The 13,282-nt window shown below is 41.4% G+C and overlaps 1 protein-coding gene across 1 annotated transcript in view; it reads left to right on the top strand.

Moving 5' to 3' along the window:
* Sycp2l (synaptonemal complex protein 2 like) overlaps nt 1–13,282 on the top strand; it is a 53,589-nt gene that overhangs the window by 29,667 nt on the left and 10,640 nt on the right. Inside the window, exons 19-24 of the mRNA XM_028763100.1 lie at nt 16–64; nt 2,605–2,749; nt 3,260–3,309; nt 5,172–5,298; nt 11,932–12,008; nt 12,163–12,235. Of these exons, the coding sequence (XP_028618933.1) occupies nt 16–64; nt 2,605–2,749; nt 3,260–3,309; nt 5,172–5,298; nt 11,932–12,008; nt 12,163–12,235 (521 nt within the window). The remainder of the gene's footprint in view (nt 1–15; nt 65–2,604; nt 2,750–3,259; nt 3,310–5,171; nt 5,299–11,931; nt 12,009–12,162; nt 12,236–13,282) is intronic.

Here is a 13,282-nt window from a genome sequence, read left to right as displayed (position 1 = left end):
TTGTTTTTTTTTTAGAGAAGACCCTGCCTCTTTGAGGGATGGAGAACAGGACAGAAGGCTGTTGGTAATGTAGGAATTTCTATTGGTTTATTGTCTGAAATGTTCATCGTTGTGCACCATTTTCAAAATTTCTCTAACCCTACTCTGTGGGGAGAATTTAAAAAGGCTGCCACAGCAGCGCAAGCCCCGGCAGGCCCCAGTAACACGAGGAAGTCCTTGGTTCCAAAAAGGTTTATTGACATGACGGATAATAGATGGATCTAGGCGTACCCCCCCAAAAACTCAGGGCAGTCCTGAGTTATATAGGGAGGGAGAAAGGGGGAGGATTGGGGGAGGATCTGGGGGAGGAATGTTTAATTTGCTCTGCCCTCTGGCCTTCATTAGTATGTAAATCCCTAGGGCCTGAGGCCTATAGCCTGGCCTATGTGACTCTATGGAGATCTATGTGACTGCTTTTCAGGATCCTAGATGATGGGAGGGACCGAACTCCTGCCGGTTCTCACGCAGAATTCCACAGAGAATCTCGGGGTTCTAAGCACCTGCTCAACCATGACCCAGGATACCTTTACGCAGTCCCACACTACTCCCTGTTGTCCATAGTTATAGAGAATGATGGGAATGACTGTGATTTCAAATGTAAACTCAGTGTTATTACTAATAGTAGGCAGACTCCTCCCTCCAAGACAGACAAAAACAGAAAATGGCAATACTAATCTTTTGGTCTACACATTTACTGATTTTCCTGCTGTCTCATTCATTATGTGATGTAGACTTTATGAGTTATATAAACTCATAAAGACTTTATAACTGTGGAAAGGTAAATCTGCCACAGCCCGCCTCATCCAGTTAGATGAATGGGATCAATCAACAAAAGTAAAAGAGGAGGGGCGAATTTCATGTTAAATTCCATTTGCTGGTAACTAGATCATGGAAGACTTAAAACCAATCCCTATAGTTTGTACCTGTGTTCACAAACCTCAAAAGGCGCCACCTTGCCTCATGGTAGACGAGAGGTGATAGGTCCTTTCTCTGGGGTCCAAAGAGGTACACTGAGTAAAAATGGGTGTTGCTATGGTGACTAACACATGAAAGCCAAATAAATCTATCAGAAGGGTAAATGTGGAGCTCTACTTCAACTCCCTAAGCCTGTTAGGCTGGTCCTAGAGCCTAAAGCTTGCTTTAAAAAAGAAAAGGACAAGGCTGGTAGACAGACACATGGTGCACCCACCACTTCCCATTAGTGGATTTTGAGCTGTTAATGAATTGAAATGGACCAGGTATGGTGGCTCACACCCGTAATCCGGCACATGTCAGGCTGAGGCAGGAGGATTTCCATGAGTTCAAGGCCATCTTGGGGCACAGAGCAAGACAGTCTCAAAACAAACCAACCATACAAAACAACAAAATAAAATGTTTCTGAGTTAGTGTTTAAAGTTGTGGCTTTCTGTCTTTGTGAACCTAAGGACAGTCATCCAGTAAACTACTGCTAGTAGGAAAGCACAATCTCCTAAGCCTGCATTTCAGTGTATTAAAAAAAAAAGATGAACACTAGAAAAAAAAAGGGCTTTTTTTTTTTCTAACTCCCAAGATCATGAGCTGCCAGCAAGTGTCCTGTAGTCGTTCTTAGCCTCAGTCCCTAAGACTCAAGAGCTTTCCCACCTGGGTTCAGCAGACTCTAAGGATGTCTGGAACTTTTGGTCCCATTGATACAGGACATAGCCAAGCATGTTTTTTGGTAAGTATAGTATTTGTCAGGTTTCTGTTGCTGTGACAAACGGAGGAAATCAGCTGCAAGAAGAGGTCTCCCTGGTTCACTGCCACTGTCCTGGGGCGGGAGAATGGAGCTGATAAATCGGGCAGACTAACGTCTCATGCAATAACCAACTTTATTCAGAGCCTCAGACAGTTTACACTGAAGGTTAAGAATGGTCATCGAAGTAAAGTTGTCATGAATTCAAGCTGTAAACAATCACAAGGACCAGCCACGTGGGAAAACCCATGTTTTTCCACAGAGGAATATAAGATAGTTTAAACATTTAATTGAATATCAACAATAATGAGTAATCTGAAGTAAATTCGTTCCTATTTGCTACACCCGTCTTTTGCAAAGACACGCCTCTGCCTCCCTTTGCCTTACTGTGGGTAAAACTCGGGGCCATACAGGTTAGGAAAGCTCTTGACCCAAGGGGCTACATCCCAGCCACTGGGAAGAACGTTTTAACTTGGTTTTGTCATATCGACCTGTGCTTGAAGTGGGGGTGTTGGTGTAATATTGGGGTGCTGCTGCTTTGGGACACTTACCAATCCTCCTTCAGTCCCAAATACAGGACTAGAGAGCATTTGTCATCTTTTGCCGGGCACCTCTTGTGGGAACTGATTCGTGGAATGACCTCCCCCTTTCTCTCCCCTCACTTTTGTACCTTTTTTTTTTTTTTTGGTGGAAGAGAACCTAGTTTTGTATCAAGGAGTTGTGTCTTCCGAGATGAATCAGTGTTTAGTTAATGTGTGTGTGTGTGTGTGTGCGCGCGCGCGCTGATGTGTTTGTACACAGATGACACTATTCCCCACTTTGGGTGTCCTCACTTGTCATCTGTTTTTGAAAAGTTTAATGATAGGAAACATTACTTCTTGGAGAGTAATGAAGATTCAAATTCAAGTACCAGTGAACGATCCTTGACCCAGAACCACAAAAGGAAATCCCTAAGAACATACTCCCAGAGGAGGAAGCCGGGAGTCAGATCTCTACGGAGTAAGTTCCGTTGCTTATGTTACTTGGGCTACTTCTCAGTAAGTCAGCGGATATTTATGTTCCCATATGTGATGGGGAAGGAAGATACCAAGGAAATATACGGTCTTGGCGACATCCTCCCTGTAACGCCTGCGAAAACAGAGTGCTTGCACACGTGGGGCCAGCCTACAGTTGAAATATATGAGGTGCAGAAAAAGGGTGGGCAATCGGCCAAAAGGAATCTGGCCTAAGCTGGAACCATCTTCTGTAAGAAGTGAGTGGGTTTTGAGCTAACTCTTGGGGAAGAGTAGGTTTTAAAGAGCTGAGAAGAGTCATTTATTGTTCAGTGACAAAGTATGAGGGTGATGGTGAGGGCAGTTGGGATTAGGGAGGCTGAATGATGAGAAAAGCCTCCTGAGTGCAGACACTGAGCCAGGACAGGAACTGGTAGTGTGCGCATGTGTGACTGGGGAGGGGATGGCTGTATCTGTGTCTCACATGGACATATGCCCACTGTGTGCTCACTTTCAGTCCTACCACTCTCCCCAGTCAGAAGTGGCCGTGCTCCTGAGAAAGATGAAGTAAGTGAACCTTACTTGATGAAGTAATTTGCCCCGGGACATTACGGGTGCGTCAGACTTCATCACTTTCTTCGGGCTGTGAGAATAACAAATCAGGGTTCTCCTGGTATGCACTGTAGATCAACGATTTCTAATATTTGTTATGATTCTCAAGGTAAATTTAGGATCCCCTCCCCCCGTCATTCTGAACGCCGCTGAAGGATCTTTATTTAAACACTGTTGCTGTCCTGATTTCCCACAAATGCATGCTCTTGAATTTCCACTTCAGAATGAACTCATTGATGTAATTCTTCTTTTAGTTTCCAGTTGTTTTTTTTTTTAGATAATACATTAAAAAAATTTTTTTTAATGATTTTGGCATTTTCACTTTAAGTTTACAAGGTTGAAGCATCTTTAGGTTCATATAAATTTTATCCATAAAGTTATACAATTGCAAATTTCTCTCCTTTTAAATCAAAGGATTAAGGAGTACGGACATTAGTACCCTGCACCCTAATGCAAAGACAAGTGGGTCATCTTATTTGCTGAGTGACTTCCTTCTCTGAGCAGTGTGTGTGTGTGTCTTATTCTCTCTCTCTCTCTCTCTCTCTCTCTCTCTCTCTCTCGATCTCTCTCGATCTCTCTCGATCTCTCTCGATCTCTCTCTCCAGAGTACATCACCAGCTCATCATAGATTAATAAGAAGCAGCTGCTAGGATCCTGAGGGTACCCTACCTGCTCTTGCAGAAATAGAATGTAGTTAGCATTCCAGCCCCAGGTCCATCCATTTTACTCCATAACTCATAGGCTAAACCTGTGAGTAAGGAGAGATCATACATGTCCTTGTGTATCTCTGGGCAGTTGGTTCTAGTATACGGCCTAGATACCAAAAGCTGTGGACGATCACACGCCTCCTAAAATAGCACAGTATCTGCATATGACCTGTGGACTTTAAACTGCCGTTGGATGATTTATAATACCCAATGCAGTGTCATGCTATACAGTCACTGTGAGATTTTATTTAAAGAATAACCAAAATATCGGTCTGAATATATCTGGTGTAGTCATATTATTTTCCTGAATATTTTTGACCCATAACTTGAATTCATGGATGGAAAAAAAAATCTGTGGATATTGGCAGCTACTTTTATTTAACGTTTTGTTGAATAGTATACCCTAGAATAAGTAGTTATCCGTTGTAAACATGCCAAAAGAAGATATTCAAATAAATACAACTTTGGTTTTAATTAAGTCCCAAGAAACTCCACAGACTCAAACCTGATACATTTAAACTGTGCAACGAGCATGAATTCTATGCTGGTTTTTCAGCGAGGGTGTCGTGTTGACGTTTCCATTCTCTGCATTGTACTGCAAGGACAGAATTTGGGGCAAGGGCTAGAGAATATTTTCTGTTAAGGGGAAGATACGTATTGTATTCTTTGAACTGTAGGTTCACCAAGACAGCAGGTCAGAAAACTGCCTTAGATGGGAGACTAATGGGTCTACTGTATATTTATTTATAAGAACCGGCAATAATTAGCAACTTGCCAAACCCCTGCTTAAGGTCAGCAGAGTGCTCGGTGCAGGACCCTGCCCATTTCTGATTGGGTAGCTTGTGGGGTGAGAATTTGCATGTCTGTTGAGTTCCACTGTTGCTGGTCCTCTGACCTGCATCAAGCTTTAGAGGCACCAGGCTGGAGATATCGGTACAGATTTTACTTTAGTGTTCTTCCAGTTTGGAGATGTTTGGGGTCTTAGTGTTTTTTAATTCAGCAAACCCAATATTTCATTTTCTTAAAGGTTATTGAAAGTATCTTGTGAGTTTTTGTCATTAAGTTCGAGTGATATGAATATTAACGTTTAATAAGACTGTTATGTTTTAGGCTGGGCTAACACCACTATGGAAAAGCATCTCCAGGAGAAATGATTCCACTCTTCTGAAAATTTCTGAAACAAAACTACGAGATAATTCTGTGCTTTTAACTCCTGAGGCATCTACAGAGAAAATAGGTACTTGATTTTCAGTTAGTTTATAGTATAAAAAAAATTGTATTTTGTGATATGGTCTATGAAAGAAACTGCTTTTGAACTTTTTAGAAATAATTTGTGTGTACATGTGTGTATGCATACACGTGTGTGTATGTGTATACACGTGTGTGTGTCTGGGTGCATGTGTGTGTGTGACAGCATCCATATGGAGATCAGAGGACCACTTTGGAACTGGCTCTTTCCTTCCATGTGGGTTCTGGGGACTGAACTCAGCCATCAGTCTTGTCACTGTCACTCATTAAACTACATCCTGGCTCTGAGGAAAGCCTAAAATAATCTCTGAACAAGCGACGTCATGATGCTTTCTCTGTTTAATGTTTCCACTCACAGACCATGAGTGATTCTGAATTCTAACTTTGCTCTGAAGCTTGAACTTGGCTTGTCCATGAGAATCTGGCACTCCTCTCCAAGACGGGGAAACACAAATGGCGACCAACAGAAAGGATCGTAAACTTCTAAAGGGACTGATTGATGATGGCTTTGCTTTCTGACCCTTGTTTTTGTTTCAATGGCTCAATTTTTTGTAGTTACACAACAAAGGCAGCCACACAGAAGCAGTAATCAAAGTTCCCAGTGAGAGAAGCACAGGGCTTGATGGGTCTCTGCGGGAACTTTACCTAGCAGTTAAAGAATTTACTACAGAATTTCTCAAACTGCAAAAACGGCAGAGGAGATAACACTACGAAACACATCTCATGAATCCAAAAGCTCTTCAGTATCCAAACTAGATAATGGAATGGTTTAAAAAAAAAAAAGGAAAGAAATTGCATATGATGATCCCGCTGGTGTGCTGGCTAGTTTTTATGTCAACTTCACACAGCTTAGGGTCTTCTAGGAAGAGGAACCTCAGTTAAGAAAATGCCTCCATCAGATTGTCTGTAGTAAGTTTATAGGCCTGTTTCTTGGTTAATGGTTGTGTGAGAGGGTCTCAGGTCACTGTGGGTGGCACCATCCCTGGGTAGGTGGTCCTGAATAGCCTAAGAAAGCAGGGTGTATGAACCACAAGGGACAAACCAAGCAGTGTTCTTCCACGACTCCTGCTTCAGTTATTACCTGCAGGTTCCTGACTTGGGTTTCCACCCTGATTTTCTTCCTGCCTTGACTTCTCTTTGATGACACACTGTGATGAGAAAGTAGAAGCCCAATTAACCCTTTCCTCTCCAAGATGCTCTTGGTTGTGGTGCTGGATGATAGCCATAGAAACAGACAACTAGTAAACTGATTTCAGCAGTACACTAAAAGCATTGTGCGTCGTAATTAAGTGGGATTTTTCTCCTCTAGAATGCAAGGGATGGTTCAACTTATGAAAATTGATAAGTGACATTGTAGTGATTACAATAACAAAATGAGCATAAAATTCATAATTGCAGTGAATTCGGAAGAGTATTGGAGAACATCTACATCCTTTATGATAAAAAAAAAACACTCTCAAATTAAATGTGTGCTGGTTGTGGCCTTACCAACAGACACTTTGAAGGCACACTAAATCATGAGAAAAAAATGAAATAATTTGAAACAAATGAAAGTAGAAACTAACATATCAAAATTTGTGGGATACTGGAAAAGTCGCGCTAAGAGGGAAGTCTGGGGCTGGAGAGCTGTCCCAGCAGTTAAGAACACTCTGGAGTTCTCGTGGAGAACCCAGGTTCATTCCCATCATCCACACGCGGAATCACAATCATCTTTTAGCTTAAGTTTCAGGGGTTCTGGCTCACTCTTCTGGCCTCTGTAGGAATCAGTCATCACATACAGGAAGGAAGGCAAAACACAAAATAAAAATATTTTTATCTTAATTGATTTATTCAATAGAGGTGAAGGACACATAAATCATTTTCATGGTTATAAAAATCTTTTCTGCCATTTTCTTTTTTTAGCTTAATATTTTTATTGATTATTTGAAAATAATAAACCCCGAATCTACTCACTTTCCAGGCCTTCCAAGCCTACCTAACCCCCATGACCTCCCCTCCAAAACAAAAGAAAAAAGAGGGGAAAAAATCCCAAATCCTATTTGTAATTGCCAATGTACTCACTGGAGCATGGTCAAACTTCTAGTGACTAGCCTCTTAAGGGAAACTGAGTCCTCTCCCTACCCCACCCCTGCTAGAGGTCCTCAACACGAAGAGCTGCATACTTCAGCATCCTTATCACAATTATTAAAAAAGTTATGTGCATTGATGTTTGGCCTGCATATCTGTCTAAGGGTTTCAAGTCCCCTGGAAGTGTGAGCTGCCATGTGGGTGCTGGGAATTGAACCCAGGTCCTCTGGAAGAGCAGCCAGTGCTCTTGACCATAGAGCCAACTCTCCAGCCCTCCTCCTAATCACAATTTTAAGAGCTCTCTTCAATGGCTTCCTGTCTAAACTATTTCTTTATAGAAATCTTTTTTAAAAAAGAGGAAAGCCTATAGCAATTAGTGCCTAGTTTTGAGAAAATGTTTAAATAACCCAGGATTGCATCTCAATCAAGGATGGGCAGATAACCAAAATAGGAACAAAAAGTTAACATATCAAAAAGGCAAAAAGGTTTCCAATTTATGATCTCTTTTATAATTTTGTTTATTAAACACAAATTCATTTCCCATATGATATATCTTGGTTATACTTTCCTCTCACTCTACTCTACTCTACCCCTCTCCACATACTCTACCCTCCAAATTCACTCCTTGCCTGTATCTCATTAGGAAGAACAGGCTGCTAGGAGAGAAAAACCAAACAAGACAACAAAACAGTTAGCTACGCTAATCAACAGAGGATAACTCACACCATCTGTGATAAGGACATAGCCAGTAGCAAGGAAATAGAGATTATTACAGATATGTAAAAAACTATATCAACAAGTTACAGGCTTGAAAGACATGGGCAAATCTCTGGACACATTTTCTACCAAACTTGACCAGAGAGAACATAAGATGTATCAAGCACTAGGGTTGAAGCAATAATAAACAGTTTCCTTCTAAAGAAAAGCCTCAACTGGATAGCTATACTGTTGAGTTTTTACCAAATTTTAAAAGAATAATAGAAGTCCTCAAATTATTTTATAAAGCTAAAAGTAGGAAATATTTTTCTCTAATTCCTTTAAAAATGATATGTATGTGTGTGTGGGCCAGCGGTTGACATGCAGTGTCTTTCTCAATTGCCCTTTACCTTAATTTGTACTTGAACATGCATGTCAGAGGATAGCTGGTGTCAGGTCTTCTCCCTGTGACTGCTGCATAAACTGGGCTGGCTAGCCCATGAGTTTTGGGAGAGTCTCCTACCTGTTTTTCCTTCCTATCTCTCCTATGGGCACAGTAGCATGCTTACAGATGTTTGTGCTACTACATCTGCTTTTTATGTGGGGTCTAGGAATCCAGACGTGGGTCTTCAGGCTTGCATGACAAGCATTTTTAGCTCACCGAGTCATCATTTTGACCTGTTACCTGCATTGGTCACAGCACTGCCCTGTTACCAAAATATAAGGACACAACCAAGTACAGTGCAGAATGCCTGATGAATATACCTGAATGCTTAATATAGTAGTAAATCAAATTAATTCAATATAGCAAAGATTTTTTTTTTACCATTATAAAGTTGTTTTCACCCTAGGCTTGCAAGCTGCGGGGGTGGTTCAGAGGGGGGAAATATGCAGTAGAATTTGCAACTAAGGAAATGAGTACCAAGCCTACAGTGAGTGGCAGAGCTATTGACCAATGAGAGAGCACTTGAATGATGTATATTGGGTTGAGCTTTAGCCCAAAAAACACAACAAATCTAGCTGTAAGAAGAAATCAACTCACTCTAGTTATGATGAAATACATGTTGTCAAGGATGTGGCCAATAAGACTCTCATATATCACTGGTGCTCATGCAAATTAAAGCAGCTATTATAGAGAGTAATTCTGAGGTCTCACAAAACAATAGCTTCACCATATGGCATCACTGTCCCACGTTTGAGAATATAACCAAATGGAGTAAATCAGGACACCAAATAGACAAGCCTTCAGAATGAGGTGTACTATGCCTCGCAGTAGCTAAAATACGGAACCAGCCCAGGTTGCCCTGCACAGAAAGATGCACAGGTAGCAAAAATGTATGTGTATTAAGCCACAGAGAAGACTGGTATCTCGCCTTTTGTATCAAAAATGGATGGAAACTGGAGGGTTTGTGTGAAATGAGTCAGATTCAGACCAGTACCACGTGTCCTTTCTCATCTATAGAAACTAAATTCTTGTTGGTAGAAGCCGGGCTACTAGAGATTGGGGAAGGAATGAAGGGGTGGAGATGGTTGGCAGAGGATGGTTGACTTTAATCACCAGACACTATTTTGATGTATAGAAACACCACTCTCTGCTGACATGTACAATTCATGTATATTTTAAAATCCGTCACAACTTCTACGCTAGCCGGGAACTATCTGAAACAAGATTAAGAAAATGATCCAGTTTGTAATGCAATAAATAATAGGGGCATATTAAGCAAGCGAAAGCTCTGTATACTGAAGGGAACAAAAGACACTAGTATTTGAGGAAGGTATGAATACACGGAGAGCCCTCTCATCCCCTGGACTGGAAGAACAGATATATTTTAAGGTTATCACAGCACCCAAGGTAACCTACAGTTTACGTGCAGTCTTTATCAACATTCCAAATGTATTCTTCACCAAAAGAGAATTATTCTAAAACTTGTATGAGGCCTGGAAGATCTCAAACTACCATAGCAATGTCTGGAAAGAACAGAGGTCAGAGTCTCAGGTAAAACCTCCTTAATGGTGATATATTACAACTCCATAGAAAATAAAGTTGGTATAAGAAGATAAAGGCCAGTTGGCTCATGCACAAACACCACACATGTGATCAACGAACTAGTCTTTGCCAAGGTTGCTGAAGTAAATGATGGGGAAAGGAAAGGGCATCATGAGTGTTACGAGGGAAAGTGGGTATCCACATGCACAAGAACTGAGTACGAGCTTCGTTTTAAACCACGAACTGGATTCAATATGAATGTCGTCGCATTAGAAACTGTTGCAGCATGAATCACAATGTTACAGAGCTCACCTAGCTGTCCCACAGAGGGAGGGCTAAAGAAAATGTGCCATTTTTTAAAAATGTGGTACGTCTGCAGAGACTTGATGATGCCAGGGTTGGGGGATACCCAGGGGAACCCTACGCTCTCAGAGGAGAAGCGGAGGAGAGAGAGGGTTGGGTCCCTGTGTGTGGATGGACCAGGGGGCAGTAACTGGGATGTGAAAAATATTTTTTAAAAAGTGTGGTGCATACACAAAAGGATGCATTGAATCATGAAGAGTGATGTTGGTTTTGGACAATGGATGCAGTTGGAGATAAACAGATTAAATGAGTCTGAAGCAAATATCACAGGTTTATTTCTGGTTTATGCATCTGGGTGTTTTACCTGCATGCATATATGTGCACCATGTGTGTGCCTGGTCCCCATCGGAGGCCAGAAGAAGGTATCAAAATCCCTGGGGGTGGAGTAAAAGATGGTTGTGAGCTGCCATGGGGGTGCTGGCAATCAAACTGAGATCCTCTGGAAGAGCTGCCAGTGCTCTTTATTACTGAGCCATCTCTCAGGCCCCTAAATGTTTCCCCTTATTTGTGGGTCCTAGAGTTTATAGATACATAAAATTACCCACACGCATGACATGAAAATAGAAGCGAATCTGTCTGGGGGAACAAAGGAGACAAATAGGCAAGCAATCTTAAAGCATAGGGAAACAGCTCCCTGACACCGACCTTGGTAATGGCTTTTTAGATATGATGCCAAAGTAAGCAAGGCCCCATCGACAGGCTGATGTATAGCAGGGGCAAGCCTGACAACTGCCAGAGAAGTTGTTCGTATAGAACTGGTAAAGTGTTGATATTTAAAACCTGTAAGAAACTCTCAGTTTCAGCGTGAAAAAGAATTAAAAATGGACAAAACACTCAAATGCCCACCAAATCTACGAGACGATACTCCTTGTCATTAACCTAACCCATAGTAAGTGGAACAATTTAAGTGTTTATTAATGAGTTAGGTGGTTGACAATGTGGCTGGCATATGACTCTATCACATGACCTATAAAAAGGAAGATTTACCTTTTGTGGAAAGGATGGACCTATAGGACATTTCACTGTAAGAAGTGAACAAGATGGAGAGGCATTGTGTAATCTTTACCCAAAACATGAGGAGACAACAAAATTCAAGATCACAGAAGCAGAAAATGTTTATCACGTGGGTGGAGAAATGAAGATACCAATCAAAGCATGGAGACCTTACAATTTTAGGTGAACAAGTTCGGTAGGTGGTAAATGATATGTGGCATCATATCAATTTGTGATAATCGGTGAATGATGTATGTATCAAGTTAATAATGGGAAAGAGGAACGAAAGGGAGGCAACGTAAGAAGCCAGGGTGCACGGAACAGATGCGCAGCTATGGCGGCTGCTGGGGGAACTGCTCATCTGTCTATGGACATAGAAACCCAACAAGCATGCGTGCCCTGAGAGAGATTTTGCTAAGGACAGTTCCCCCTCCTTTAACAATGAAATCTGCTGAATGCCATGTGAATCTTTCTCGATCTGTTTACTCACTATGAATTGTTTTCTCTAATATTCAGGACCCCGAAGTCCTCCTCCATCCAGCAGTTCGTCTTCCTTAGAGCACCCGGAAGTGGAGGAGGAAAATGTACCTGAGGTACTATCTATTAATTGTTTGATTTTTTTCCAGACTTAAATTATATTCACATAAAACAATTGCTTATTCTGTTAAGTGGGTGGTGCAATACCACTTCTATGTTTTGTAGCTGTGTCTGTGTACCAATTAAACATGTCTGTATTTTGCGTTTTAGATTGTGAACCAAGAACCATTCATGGGAAGCAGTAGCTTCAAGCACAAGCTAGAAAACTTGGAACACAGAGACGGTTGAGTAACTGTTTTTTCTTTAACAGAAAAAAAAAAGTGCAATTAATCCGGGCCATGTTTCAGATTACGCCAGATAAAAATATCACTGTGCACACATGTTCCTTTCACATGTGTTTTAAAAAAGTAATCCTATTCTTTGACGGAGTGGCCTAGTTCCTCGACTTTATCTTCAGGTCCCAGAATTTTCTCTTCTGGTTGATCCTGCTTACCAATCAGGATTTACTCTGAAATTTCTGATTAGGTAGTTGTTGTTTTTTCCAATCCCAACTTCATTTCAGCTTGATTTTTTTCCTTCAATATTTCTGTCATTTTATCGAAGTCACTTATGAATTCTGAATTGTCCTCATTCTTTCTTTCAGCATGCATTTGTATTTTCTTGGGCTTCGAGCAGGAGTTTCTTCCTCTCCTCTTTAAGTTCATTCATGTTTGTCCTTTTATCCTCTTTAAACTTCTCATATTCTTTCATCATGTTGATAATTGTTTTTAAAGAAAATTTCCTCATTTTGATTCATCTAGATAATTCTCTTTGGTAAACACTTCTATAGTTTGTGGGGTTTGGGGAGAGTCATGTCTTGGCCTTTCATGGTTTATGGTTTTGTGGGACGTGACCTAGGGATGTGGACTTGTCTCGCTGTGCACCTGACCAGCCTCTGCTGAGAGCAAGTTTTTGTTCTTGTCCAAGACTGGTTGACATCAGATCACGTCTGAAGGGTTGTAAGTCAATCCTTCGGGTATTTGACATTGACTTTTGATAGAGATGATTAAATTCACTGGCAACCAAAAAGCAAGTGAATGTGGCTCTGAGTTGGGTCTGAGCATAGAAAACTGGTATGGGTACCAGATCCGGGGCCAACTGTCACATACTGACAGAGTATGTGAGAGGCTCTTCCGGGTGAGTCCAGATGACATGCCTGGCTGTTGCAAAGGTGGATGTTACTCATGCTCAGCTTGGGAGGTTGGAGTGGCATGGGCAGGTATCTGAGAGACTCATCTGGTAGCATCACTTCTGTGCGACTCCAGATAGTCCTGTGGGGGGGGGGGGCCGG

Source organism: Grammomys surdaster, unplaced genomic scaffold (assembly GCF_004785775.1).
Source record: "Grammomys surdaster isolate TR1022 unplaced genomic scaffold, NIH_TR_1.0 137, whole genome shotgun sequence".
In the NCBI taxonomy this organism is placed as follows: domain Eukaryota; kingdom Metazoa; phylum Chordata; class Mammalia; order Rodentia; family Muridae; genus Grammomys; species Grammomys surdaster.
Note: the sequence above shows the minus strand (reverse complement) of the source record. Positions and strands in the feature narration are given on the sequence as shown.